This window comes from Plectropomus leopardus, chromosome 23, assembly GCF_008729295.1.
Source record: "Plectropomus leopardus isolate mb chromosome 23, YSFRI_Pleo_2.0, whole genome shotgun sequence".
Taxonomy (NCBI): Eukaryota; Metazoa; Chordata; class Actinopteri; order Perciformes; family Serranidae; genus Plectropomus; species Plectropomus leopardus.
This window is the reverse complement of record NC_056485.1, coordinates 10,161,878-10,175,131: the sequence shown is the minus strand read 5'-3', so window position 1 is coordinate 10,175,131 and position 13,254 is coordinate 10,161,878. Positions and strand designations below refer to the sequence as shown.

General features: G+C 38.9%; 1 protein-coding gene across 5 annotated transcripts in view; it reads right to left on the bottom strand.

The window, feature by feature from the left end:
* Window positions 1-13,254, bottom strand: part of kcnip4a (potassium voltage-gated channel interacting protein 4a) — a 134,511-nt gene that overhangs the window by 53,883 nt on the left and 67,374 nt on the right. The window contains exon 1 of one of the 5 annotated variants that reach the window (XM_042511817.1): window positions 10,368-10,639. The exons of the other annotated variants lie outside the window; for them this stretch is intronic. Coding sequence (XP_042367751.1) covers window positions 10,368-10,425 — 58 coding nt within the window. The 5' untranslated portion in view covers window positions 10,426-10,639. Of the gene's footprint in view, window positions 1-10,367; window positions 10,640-13,254 lie in introns of those variants that run through there. 5 annotated transcript variants of the gene reach the window in all.

The window sequence follows — 13,254 nt, the reverse complement described above, 5'->3', positions numbered from 1 at the left end:
ACACAAACCAACTTACCAACAGCTTACAAGGCCTGGGTAGAGATGCATGCCCAAAAGAAAAGCACACATTTCTGGTCAGAAGGAGAAACACACCTACTTTTGTGCATTATCAAAGACTTTGATATTAACAGGTTTTTGGATATGCACAAATATCTCAATGCCAACTTTTTCAAGAGGGTTGTTGGAGGAATGAAAGAGAGAAACTGTGCTCACATGGTCCAACAACACTGGATAGAAAAGTTGAAGCAAAAAAAAATTATTTTGATGCAAAGAAGCAAAATGACAAGCAGCTCCAGCCATTCCGCTGTTCCATATTTTGACGTAATAAAATTATGTAAGGGTACACTGATCGAAGTATTCAGGACTGCATGTAAACAGGAGTATTAGTGGAATATTATTTTATATTAACCATGTGAACAGCTTAGTAGGAATATTGTCTTTTTTTTGGAAAAAGAGAAAAAAATAGAATATTATGTGCAAGTAAGTGTAAGTGTGAGCTATTAGCATTGCTGTAGACTCTTCACCTTCCTCTATTTTATATGCTCGGATTCAATACTGGAATGTCTTTCTGTATAGCTTTTTTTTTTTTCTCTTTTCTTGCCTGACAATAAACCAGAACCTTATGCTTCACTCTTGATTTAACGGGAGACCACTTGTCCTTAAAGGAAAATCCTAAAGTGGCATACAAAATAAATGTACTCATTAGTGGGAACAATATGTAAGAATTAGATGTTCACTCTATGTACTATACATCCACAATTCTCAATATACATTTCAAAATAAAATGTCATCAGACAAACAGACAATGTGTGAAGATAGAATAACCCCTAGATTATCCATAAATCCCAAGAGAACAAAAGACAGGTTAAATATAGCAAGAAACACAGCTTATCACAAACACTAATTTCCGTCTGAATAACAACCGCAAATCAGGGCACATTTGCTGCAGGAAAAACACATTGCCATCTCCCCCAAACCAATGATGTGAAAAGATTTTCATTTTTTTCCACCTTTTTTGATATTTACTCTGTTAAGGAACTAATAACAGGTGTGATTGAGCTATGGCTCAAAAAAGATGCTGTGGACAGACTGATCAGTGCAAAATGTCAGCCCGAGAAATACCACACATGTGTGACCTCACCATCACCTGGACTTAAAATAAAGCAGGAAACCTTAAGGGAGAGATGACAAGGGAGAGGTCAGAGAGAAAGACAACACGACAGAAAAGAAAGGACTCAGAGGTTAGGGAGATGAAATGTGGCTGCGGTCAGCAGCAGGTGGCTGCTGGAGACAAAGGAAAATAATTCACCCGGTGTCTCCTGATTCTGTCAGAGGATTGTTGTTTTGTATTTTTTAACATCCAGTAATAAACATCACAGGGTATATTTATATGTCAACATATAAAATAATCAGATAGCTTTCAGTCCACCTTTAAATTTAGGAATTACTGTTTCGTTCACTGTATCTCATCCTCGCGATTGTAAAACAGACATCTCAGTGTTTTACAGTGTGACCTGGATGTGTCTCCAAAATAGGCCATATAAAGTTATTACATCTAGATGCAAAAGGCAGATGAAAGGAGATTCAAGCTTTTATCAAATTTTCAAAATAAGCCAAAAAGAGTAAATATTTCTTTCATGCAGCGCACTGCATCCACCACAGCCTGGTTTGAAAACACATGAAGATGATCCTCTATTCATGTTCACAGCCCGTCAACTCAAAGGGAATTGTTCGGACAGCGATTTACCATGGAAACAACCTCTGTGCTGTGCATGCTATTGGGCAGCTCATTTATCCCACTATCAGTCACTTTTCTTTATTTGTGGCAGCTGAACAAGAGCCAAATATAACTCCCAGGCCCCAAGAGAGTGTGTGTTTGTGTGTAAGTTAGACGCTCTGGACATGACAGGGCAGGCAACTGCGTAGTACGCCTCCAGAGAACATGGGTTGTAAGGGTGATAAGGTGTGATAGAAGGCTTGTGGGCAAAAGAAAAGAAACTCCAGGTTTGTTTTAATTAATTTTTTTCCTGAGTTGCGTTTCTATTCATCACTAATATCAGAGCATGACCTGATCTCATAGACACTTTCTGCACTCTCCAACATTTGCACTCCAATCACCTCACAACTTTGCATAGGGTGTAATCAAGGCCCTTGGCTAATGGTAATGAAAATAATCAAGGTTTGTGCATATCATCAGCACACAGTATGCTCTATCAATCAGTGTGTGATTGGTGATGAAGGTAATTGGCAGTGTGGAGCATTGTGATGTGTTGGTTAAAGCTGGGAGCATGCACTGTACTGTAGATGGCTGAAAACATCTGCAGCACATGCAAACTGCTGCATGAGAAATGCATTGGGTTATAAAACTGTCACTTGAACAGAGTTCAAAATTAAAATAAGTTGGTAATTCATTGTTAGCCACTGGGAATTGTGATTATTATCATGATAATATGCAAACAATGTAAAGTGGATAAGAGTTTATTGCATATTCATATTTGAAAACAAAACCAGATACCATATTGCTTATGCTGTCCCTAGATGACTTTCCTATCTTTTTAAACGGTAAGGCAATTGATATTTTTTAATTTTTCTACATCTATGCATTACTTACAAACTATATAGGATTGCTATTATAGCAAAAGTCTATTATCTCTTATTCCTACTTCATCTTTATTGTCCAAAAATGATGATAATGATCCATCCAGCCTCTCTACTTTTTTTCTACGTCTATTTTATTTTATTGTTTTTATTTATTTAATTACCCCCTTTTTTCTTTCCCCCCACCTATTAATACGTTTATTCTATTTATTTGTGTATTTGATTTCCCTTTTTACATTATTGAAAGGTCTTCATGTTAATTTGGTTGTGTATTTTGTTTTGTATGTTCACACAAAACCAATGAAAAGAGAATTACAAAAAACTAAGAAAATGATCCACCCTGTTGCACCCTGTTAAACATGGGCACTGAGGGTTTCTTTTTTTACTCGATGCCAACAACATGAACCTGAACCTGTACTCAACAGAGCACCCTTTTTGTATCAAACCGCAGTTGAGATTAGTCCCAAATGCACTATTTCCTCCTGTCTAATTAAAATTCCCTATAAACTATAGTGCCAAGCTGTTTCAGGAAATTATTCAGTGTTCTTTTAAATTGAGAGTATACATGCATGACCCAATTTACATCTTCAGGAACAAACTGGGACTCAGAGCCATAAACAAACTGGTTAAGTAGGAAAGAATTGAGAGACAGGCTAATGCATTGTTGGTCTTTCTTTTCATGGGAATTGCTGACAATACTAAAAATACAGAGCACTGCGAGGCCGAACCCTTTTTAATATATTCAACTTATGGATGCACTAAAACTCAGCCTGCAGCTGAAAGCACTTCTTCCTTTACACAATTCACTCAGCTGATTTTCAAGAGGCCTTCTTGTCTATGGAGACTACGTTACTAGTGTGTATCATCAGCACAAACCACAAAATCCACTAGAATTTCCTGGTTGTGGACAATTCCTCAAGTATTCACTATATGAGCCATTAGTCATTTCAATAGCCCATCTCTACATCTAGGCTTATTCAAAAGGGACCTGTCATGCTTGTCTTTATTTGCTGTCATATAAAAATATAATTTTACAATGTCTGATGTTCATTTAAAATGTTGCCAACGTTTCAAATGGCAAGCGTATTTAAAAGTATTCCATGTGGGTAAGAAGTTCTCAGATATTCATAAATATATATTCAATTATTCAGTTGCGTCTAATTTTATTTTTTACTGTCGAAAATAACAGACAGATTCCTTTATATGGTCCTCTGCTTCAGTCATGCTACTGCAAGTGTTTACATTACGTAGCCTACACTGCTACATGTTATGATCGGGAAAACATTTCATCTTGGTTGCCAATTTTGTTAATATCTCCCTAATTTTGGATCATATTACCGCTGGAACATGTCTGGTTGTGGCGATTTCGGTTAAGAAGCTTTTATTGGTGATTTTTCATTGTGCCGTTATATTCGGTTTGCCATTCCCCAGCTGCAAAGATGGTATAGAGATGCAAGCCTTTTTTATTTTTATTTTTTTTTACCAAGCTTGATTCACCTTGTACCACAGTGTGCTATGATTGGCTACTACTATCCTTTTATGCATCAATGTGATGAGTGTCAGCCAATCACAGCACTTAGAACTAGCCAATTACAGCACAATAGGGCAGGACCAAGCAAAAATCAAGACGCTGAGATACGGCAAGACCTGCAAATGTTGACCAATCAGAGTAAGCGGGGGGCTTGAATGGAGCAGGAAATACAGGTGTTCTAGCACAGACAGCATGAGGACCATAAAGTTGTTTTTTTTTTTTTTTCTCAGCATTAAGTATATCAGGCACAAGCATATAAACATGTTCTGGTAAACCGAAAATACAAGTATGAACCTGAAAATCAGCATAATAGGCTGTCTTTAAATTCCAAGTTATTGCAACTGTGATTGGTGGGCCTGCAAGTAAAACCTCCTCTCATGTCCTTATGTTTACTTAAATTCAATTACAATTGAACCCCTATCTCTAGAGAAAGCGCAACGCTGCAATGTGGCATTAAAACAAATTAATGTCTTCCATTTGTTTGGAGAAATTACACAGGAAGGCCCCAGTGGCCTGTAACCTTCAAATAAAATGGTTAATTGCAAATTAATGTGATCTGGGTCTTGTTGAATTCCCAGTAATGGATGGCAGTGCAATGAGTTTGCAGTCAAATTTGTTTTGAGGGACATTTTCTCAGAAAGAAGAAGATAACCCAATAGACAATACTCACATCCAATAAACTCAAACATGCTCTTTGTTTTAGTAGACAGCAATATTGAAGGGCGTTCAGGGTTCTGCTGTGAAAGACAGGCCCAAGATGAAGAGTGAAATCTTGCTAAGAGCTTCAAATAATCTGAGAAAACTAATGAGGTTTGATAAATGACAGCTTGAAGTTATCCAGATTAATGATCCAGGTTTTTCTCTTACCATACTTTGCAAAAATGTATTATGAAATGCATTGCATTTCAGTCAGCAATTAAAATGCACTTTCTCTTTCACCTCCTCTGACTGCAAAAAGCTTGTTTATTTGATTTTGCTGCCATCAAGTGGAAAGCAAAAGACTGAACAACTCAAAGTTCTGAACATGGGGTAGGAAACTGGCTGATTAAGAGGCCAAAATGCTTTAGTGCAAGTAGAGAGCAGATTAAAATAAATTTGCCAAATGTGTGTAACACTAAACTGTTTACTGAGAAGTATTATGGAAAAATTGACTCAATTTGTGGGAAATAATTGACTTCATTTCATTCAACAATTCATTCAACAATTTACTTCATATTCCCCTAATAGTAATTAATTATGCTTCCCTTGTCTTCACTTTAGATGTATAATTTGTGCTTCTTCAGGGTTACGAATATTCCCAGATTGGATTTGAGGCTTGAACTTGTTATTGTATACTTACTTTGCATCGTATATTCATTCATTTACAGAAAAAAAAAACATGTTTCTATTTTCACTTGTATTTTTGCATATTTTTAAATATACAGCATACTGCCTCTAGCTTTAGTAAAAGGATCTGTTGCCTGATGGAGGTCCATGACAGAAATGTTCTACAGCTAGAACCTGTCCACATTATTGAGGGAAAGGAGGTGTAAAAGCAAACCAGGACTGCACCCTGGGGTGACTAAATAACTGTGTGTGCTCTGCAGATGTCAGTATGACCCCCAGTGAGCCGCATCACTGTCTGTACATGACTAAGCCCACTTCTCTGCACCTGCGGAGCTTCTCCGAACAGGATGCTGGTCATTAATCCAGCTCTAAGAGAGCCCTCTTAATTCTGGTCAGCGCGCCCTTCGGGAATAGAGTGATTAATTTCATAGAACAAACTGCTACACTGAGTGCCATGCCACGACTGAAAATCAAAAAACAAGCTTGCAGCTGAAAAAGCCAACTGATGTGGCTTCTTTTTCAATTTAAATGCTAATTTAAAGAAGTGAAAAACCAGTACAGAATAATGACACAGTGACTTTGAAAAGGTCTGAGATTACATGTTGCTGATAACAAAGAAAGGCTAGTTAGAGGCAGAAGCTGCAGAGGTGACCACTCTTCATTTCCTCATGGGTCTTTGCACATTTGCATATCAGAGAATATGGGATATCTGATTTTACATGCCATAGGCCTTAATATCACCGATGACATTTTTCAACAGTTTAGAGAAAAAAATCTATTGGCTCCCAGTGGGAGACCATATATTAATCCATATGCCTTTTTAAAATGCAAGATATGCCTGATCCTGAACAAAGAGCCGCTCTGCACTCTATAGCAGCTCAGAGTAATTCATAAAAGACAATTATGCTCTGAACATCATGTACCATATATTAATGACCACTGGGCATTCACCAGAATCCTGAGAGGACTTTTCATTGGCTTGGAGTTAATAGTGTGACATGGATCGATAGACTTGCACCTGAGGTGAGATGGGAGTGCTAAAGAACCATGTGCATACCAAATGTTCTCTCAAATCTTGGTCACATTGTGACATCCAACCCGACGCTTCTGAGAAAGAAAAGTAGCTCTGTGAAAAATGCTGCATGTGACAGATGGGTCGGGAAAATTTGATGAGATCAATTTGAAGTGATTTGGGCATATGGATCATTTTTACTGTAATTATGTGACTGGCGAAGAGTCTGAATACATTTTGTGCAGCGGAAACTATTACTCTTGGGCTTTCTAAACTGAAACCGAAAAATATTTGTCAAAGATTTGGCACTTGGCCTGTGTTGTGCCAAGAAAAAAATATATCGGAAAACCCAGCAGCAATGTCTTTCTAAAAAAATCATGATCCAGAACTCAAAATAATACACGTACCTTAATGTGGGCAGTTTCATGTTGGAACTATTTTCTCTCTATTGAACTACACCCATCAACTGAATCTACACGTTTATACATTTCTTTGTTGCCACTCTAGTCAACTAGGGCATCTAGAGCTCACAGGTGACTTATTTTAAGAGTAAGGACGTCAGCTCTGAATGTGTTTTTTATATGATCAGCGAGCATGGTGATTGGTGGCGTGGCTACTCCCAAACATGACAGCTGCTCTCCCTGTGGTCGGCTCAAGTCTCCACTCTGTTCTGTAAACACCAGAAGGCCTGGAAGGAGACTGGGCCAGCAACAAGAACCACAGTGGACATCTCCGTCACGCCTTGTGTTGATGTCACGACAAAAAAAGCTCAAGAAAACACACCTCAGCATGTTTTAACTTAGTTTACATTACTTATTTGTTCATCTTCATGTCAATATACAGTTTTGCTTTTACTCTAAAACCCAGGAAACGATTTCATCAAGGCTTTGTACTCCTCTCAGTGACTGAGAGCCACCAGAAACAGCATCAACATTAATTTTCCAGTTGGTAGCTGAGTCACAGTTAATGTTTTGCTGCTTCCAATTGAACAGCTTCTGAGTGTACCTATTTCACTCCCACACAAACTGTACTCAGAACAGCTCCCGACAACACAAACAGGCAAGACATTTAAAATAATATTGACAGAAAGCTCGACAAGGCCAAACACATCAGCGAGAGCCACCATAATGGGGCTGGCACGTCTCTTGTCCTGGGGACATTTGGAACACTGCAGGAACACTCAAAGCCGAGCTGCGCGAGTTTGAAAAGGAGCTGGAGGGCAAAGTTCCTGTGGGTGCTTATTGGACCATCATCTCTTGTCATGTAGATAAGTGCAGCTATGAGAATTAATGCAGGGTATTAGAGTGGGTAGTGGAGTAGCGCTGAGGTCTCTCAGACAGTGCATGTTTTATTATTTCGTCCTCATTTAAAGAGCACTTCAAAGTGTGAATCAGTCTGTTACATGATGTGACAAAAGATTTTGCAGAAATTTTAATTAAGCTACTTTGAGCTGGGTTTGGGCAACAAACTAATTTAAGTTGACCCTTGTTGAGAGTGTAAGTGTTAAGAGTTTTAAAATGCAAACACTAAAAAGGCTTGCTAACAGGTTTTTTGATTATTCATTAATTTTTAGGTACTTTCTGTGAGAAATCTCCATCAAAATTTCAACAAGCCCAAAGTTCAATACTTAAAAATATCCATCTTGAAATGAAAAAAGTGAAAAGTGAAAACTGGAACCACCAATGTTAGGCTTTGCTTGTTTTTTTTCAATTGACTTGTCTTTCAATTAATCCACAGCTAACTAATCAGTTTTTCAGATTATTGAGCCTTTACTCAACTCTTCCCTCGAAGGGTTGAGTAAAGGCTCAATTATCTGAAAAAGGCCTGTAACTAGGAACAGCAGGCCTTTTCAAGCGTTGTATTTTTTAACATGCTGAAGCAATATGCATGCATGCATGGAATGCATGGAATAGCTTTTCCAAAGGAAAAATAGGATTAAACAGTGTACTTATCTGCTCTAATATATGTCAACAAATACTACCATGCTAGGCTACAGCAGGTACAGCATTTCAACCAAGGCCAAGAAGTTTCTTCTTTGCCAACCACATTTTATGGGACTACAGGGTACATACAAATAGCCCTAAAGCTCTTTATTGAATCTATATCATGAGGTTGAATAGTGCTGCTTTAGCCATACGTATTGTTAGTTTGAATACTAATAGCTCATTCTCCTCCTGAAAGTAAAACATACAGTTTGATGTGTGAATCTAAACTTTTGCAAACTGGGTTATGTTGGGATGAAATAACAGTCTGCCTTTTCAAACAAGCTTGCTGGAAATTTTAAAAAGTCAGCTGAAGACAGCATTTTCAACCAATTCATGTGCTGTGTCTCAAGTCGAAACTTCCTTTAGTACACTTCTATAAAGTACACTGTGTATATCAGTGGTTCCCAACCGGAGGGTTGCATGGCATTTCTGAGTAGACAGCAAGTAACTTGAGAACGTGAGAAGTTTGTAAAAAAAAAAAAAAAAAAGACACTATTTAGAAGTATCAGTGAATCTCCGGCAGAGAGTTTTTATTTTAACTAAAAAGTAATCTGAATTATTCAATGGACATGCAGACATCTTGCAATTGTGTTTTGTTGACACTTTGAAAATATTGCTTAATTTTTGCACAAATCTGTAATTAAAAAACCCATGCAGTGTTAAGTATGGGGGGGACTCGAGTTGAAACACAGCAATAAAGCTAATGTTAGGTTATTAGCAAGATAGCGACAGCTGCTAAAAAATCTGCAGCAACAGATGTCGATTCAGCCACTGAAATCCAACAAGTCGAAAAAAGAAATCTTTCTTTTTGTCTTTCTCTGCCTCAAATCAAGGACCCTTCTTTCAAAAAACAAAAAATCTTTGTCTGGTTAATTTGCCGCTCTTATCATTGTAAGCTGCATATGCTTTGTGTGAGAGCAGAAATTTTGACAGGCGTAGCTACAGTCAATTTTCTGATGACTAACAACCATTCTTGGGCAACAATCAACCAACTGCTGTATTGTCCTATAATTCTCAAGAGCAATCTGTTTTAAAATGTCCCTTTACCAGCTTGATTTTAGCTGCAAACAATACATAGTACCATCCATCATTTATTGTGTGTGTATCTGGATCCCATGTTCTTCTTTCTAGGTCCCTGTGAAATGTGCTTACAGTGCACACAAGTGCCTGCTCTGTGATCTATTGCTTGAGAGACTTACAAAGAGTCCCTCATTCATTTTGCTTTCAAGCTCTCTCACAATATCCCAATGAAATATGGCTTACTGGACTTAAAGTGTCATCCATTCTGTCTGTCTCCCACTACACCACTAAATATAACCTCTGACGGTTATTGTCCGCTGGCCACCCACTAAATATTTCATTGTTTTTTAATAAAGACCGGACTTCCTTGTCTTTTGTTACAGTGACAAGCTGTGACGGTGATGCTGATCAGCACATTATTGCAGGGAGACAGAGATGTAACATAAGCTCTTGCGACTGCGTTGGCAGAGAGTCGATGTGGCATGCTGCGTGTGTGTGTGTGCGTGCTGCCACTGTAAAAATCAATATTGGGAAAAGCAAAGGGAAAAAGTCAAGCAAGTTTGTGGAGTTCGGACTGAAATGTTTACCAAAGGGCGGGCGATTTCGAGTCAATTTCACGGACTGCTGGTGTGGCAACATAAATTCAGATGGGATTACAGAGAAAACAGCAAATTAATGAACTTTCTGGACACTGAATTCCAAAACACACAGGGACTGATGCAGGACATTCTCAAACCCAAGAAGACGGATCTATCTCTGAGTATTTTGACAATAAGATAAAGCACAAGGCAAAGACAAAAGAAAAGTGATTTTCTTCTTAGGCAATTACTTCAGCTGGTTATTCATTAAAAATGTATTAAATTAAACCGTATCCTCCGTATCTGATCAAGCCTACCTGTCGTCTTGCGCCTCTGTTTCGGCTGAAGAGAGAAGATGACCATTAAAGCCCCCATGATGCCCTCCAGACTTTCTCGCTTAGTGATCTGGAAGTCCTGCTAGATTTCACAGACTTTCACTCCCACACTACGATGGCTTGAGAGTGAAAATGTAGAAAAACAACACAAAGAGATGACGGCAAGCCTTACATGAAAAAATGAAGTCTCCGCTCCAAACTTCCCTTTATATTCACGTCGGTTAGGTGGGCAGCATGAAAAGCAATAGGAGTGGGAGTAAAACATGCGTGCCTCCGTTGAGTTTTGAATTTTGACGCGCAGCCCCCCTCCCTTCCTCTGTTTTCCTGCTCTGAAGTGAGAGCTTGCTGGCTGATCTCTGCTCTGCAAAAGCTACTTTGTACCAGTTGAGCACCTAGATTAATTGAGCGCTCGGAAAGGGAGCCAGTAGCGTGCTGGGGAGAGTGGTACTGCCGCCCTTTTCAGCAGATCTCTGCTCACACGGGGAGGGAGAGATTGGAATAAGGCGAGAGAGCTCATGCTGAAGAGATAACCATTAGTCCTTACTAGCTGCCTTTTAACTACATCTCCTGCTGGGGAAAGGAGGAAAAAACCATGCTGCGTCCACGAAACTGAGCACGAGCTGAGAGCTCATGCTACCTGCCAGTGGCTGGTGTAAATATTTAAATTATGTACAAGCAATCACTGATGAGCTTTGTCAGTGAGTGCCTCTTCTGCCTTCTAATGCTGACTAGCCATTGTATAAACAGATTAATGAAAGAGGGACATTCTTGTGGTAATGTCAACATTATTAGATCCATCCACTGTAATGGAAACATCTTCAAATCACGAGATGAAGTTTTGCGACAGGCTTCCTGTGACGTCCCAAATGACATTTTAGTTTGACTCAACAATAATCAGGCCCTCCAGGATGTTACCACGGCAGTAATTAATGCAAATTCAGATAGTACCAATAAATTCTGTGCAACCTTGCAATTTGTCCAGTCACCACAACTCTACATTGTACTACTACATTGTAGAGCTGCAAACAACACTTCAGGCTCATAACATAGACTTTATATAAAGATGGACGACATAACATCTCCCAAAAAGTGAAGTCAAATCATCTCAAGCACCCCTGGCTGCCGTATAGGTCATAATCCCTGCCTCCTCCATGTTAGTGAATGGGTCAAGGGCCAAATTAAAAACTCAAAGTACCTATAGATTCAAAGATAAATTCGTTTTTTTTTCCCCCCAAAGATGATTTCTGTCATATTGAGCATTCCTCGTCACCCTGATGTTTGTTCAAGTGCTCGTTTTTCTGATAAATTTGGTTTAAATTGGTTATTTGATGTTATAAAAAGGGGATTGACGACATGATTGACAGCTGTGTGTGCTAATCAGTGTTTTCTCCTTCAATAGTCCTGCTCTGAATGATTGGACAGGTGTTCGGGCGAGGAACTTGATACCACCGACATCTCGACCACACAGATTCCAAATGACATCACAGAATTGGAGACATCATGGCTATTTTTTTCAATTTTTACTTTCCCCTACAATTTCATTGCAAAAATGCATTTAAACATTACAACATGCAACACATTTTTTTTTTTGGAAAGCTGAAATCAGCCATTTCAGGCCAAAACAATCCCAAAAACAGCTGAAGAAATCCTGGCAGGGCTGAAAAATGTAAACTCCCTGATCTATGACGTAAATGCTGGCAGTCATATACACAACAAAGAGAAAATGCACAATAAAAAGAAATAAGCATGACAGTTCGACCCCTACACCCTCCGGAAAAATCCAGCAACACTGTATTTTAAGTAAGAAAGAATGTGTACTTATGCAAAATTGATTCAGTCTCAATAAACACACACAGAGTTAGTTCCCATCTCATTATGATACAACCTATGAAAGTGTGATTGCCTCTTCAGAGCTGATCCTTTGAGAAAGATCCTCAGGATTATGGTGAAGGTCTGAAGGTCAGAATCATGTTAGGGCCCATATCTTTTCCCTTTTCCGTCCTTTTGCTCAGAGGTAAAACTGCCACAGAGATACTCGACTGATGTGACACATCAAAAGAGTAAATTAGAAGAAAAAATACTTCCGCTCCCTGTGCCACCCACGAGCAATTCATTTCATGAACAGTGTGACGGCAGTCCAATTCAAAAGCCAACCACAGCAATCAAGTGTCAATTTGTAACCACTCCATTAACCTGCTTCCTGTTGGCCACATGTACTTTGTTGCTCTGACGCCTTCCACGTATGTCAGGCTGAAGGTGCATACTGTAGGCCAGGCTCTGTTGACTGTGTACAAACATAAACTGTGTAAACACAAACACACAAAAAGGAGTGACCGTGGTCATCCTGAAGGACCCTGCAATCACCACTGTGCACCCTATTTCTTTTGTAATTGGGTTCACCAAAAAAAGTCTGACCAGCAACCTGTCCACTTACTTCAGCACGACTCCCACCTTATCATACTAACAACCATCTTGAAAAAAATGCCCTCTGTTTGCCTGCACACTGCTGCTTTCTAGCTGTAACATGTTACCTTGGTTTTGATTCAGTCTAATGACTGAAGCTATATGACTCCTGACCTCAGTAAGCTGTTTACTTTATATGCTATTTGTCTTACTTTGGGACATCTGTCTTCACACCAGCCAACAATTTCTATGCTATTACTGAGGTCAGACAAGCAGACAAGGCTCAGTAGTGATAGATAAAAACATTTATTGAAATATGAACCTTTCCTATACCTGATCACATGGTGACTCTAAGTAGTTAGGTCAAACAAACAAGACTACAGGGCCATGTACACAAAGAACAATGATTATAATAGTGAAGGTAAAGTTAACAATAATGATAGTAATGTGAGCACACACAAAGATG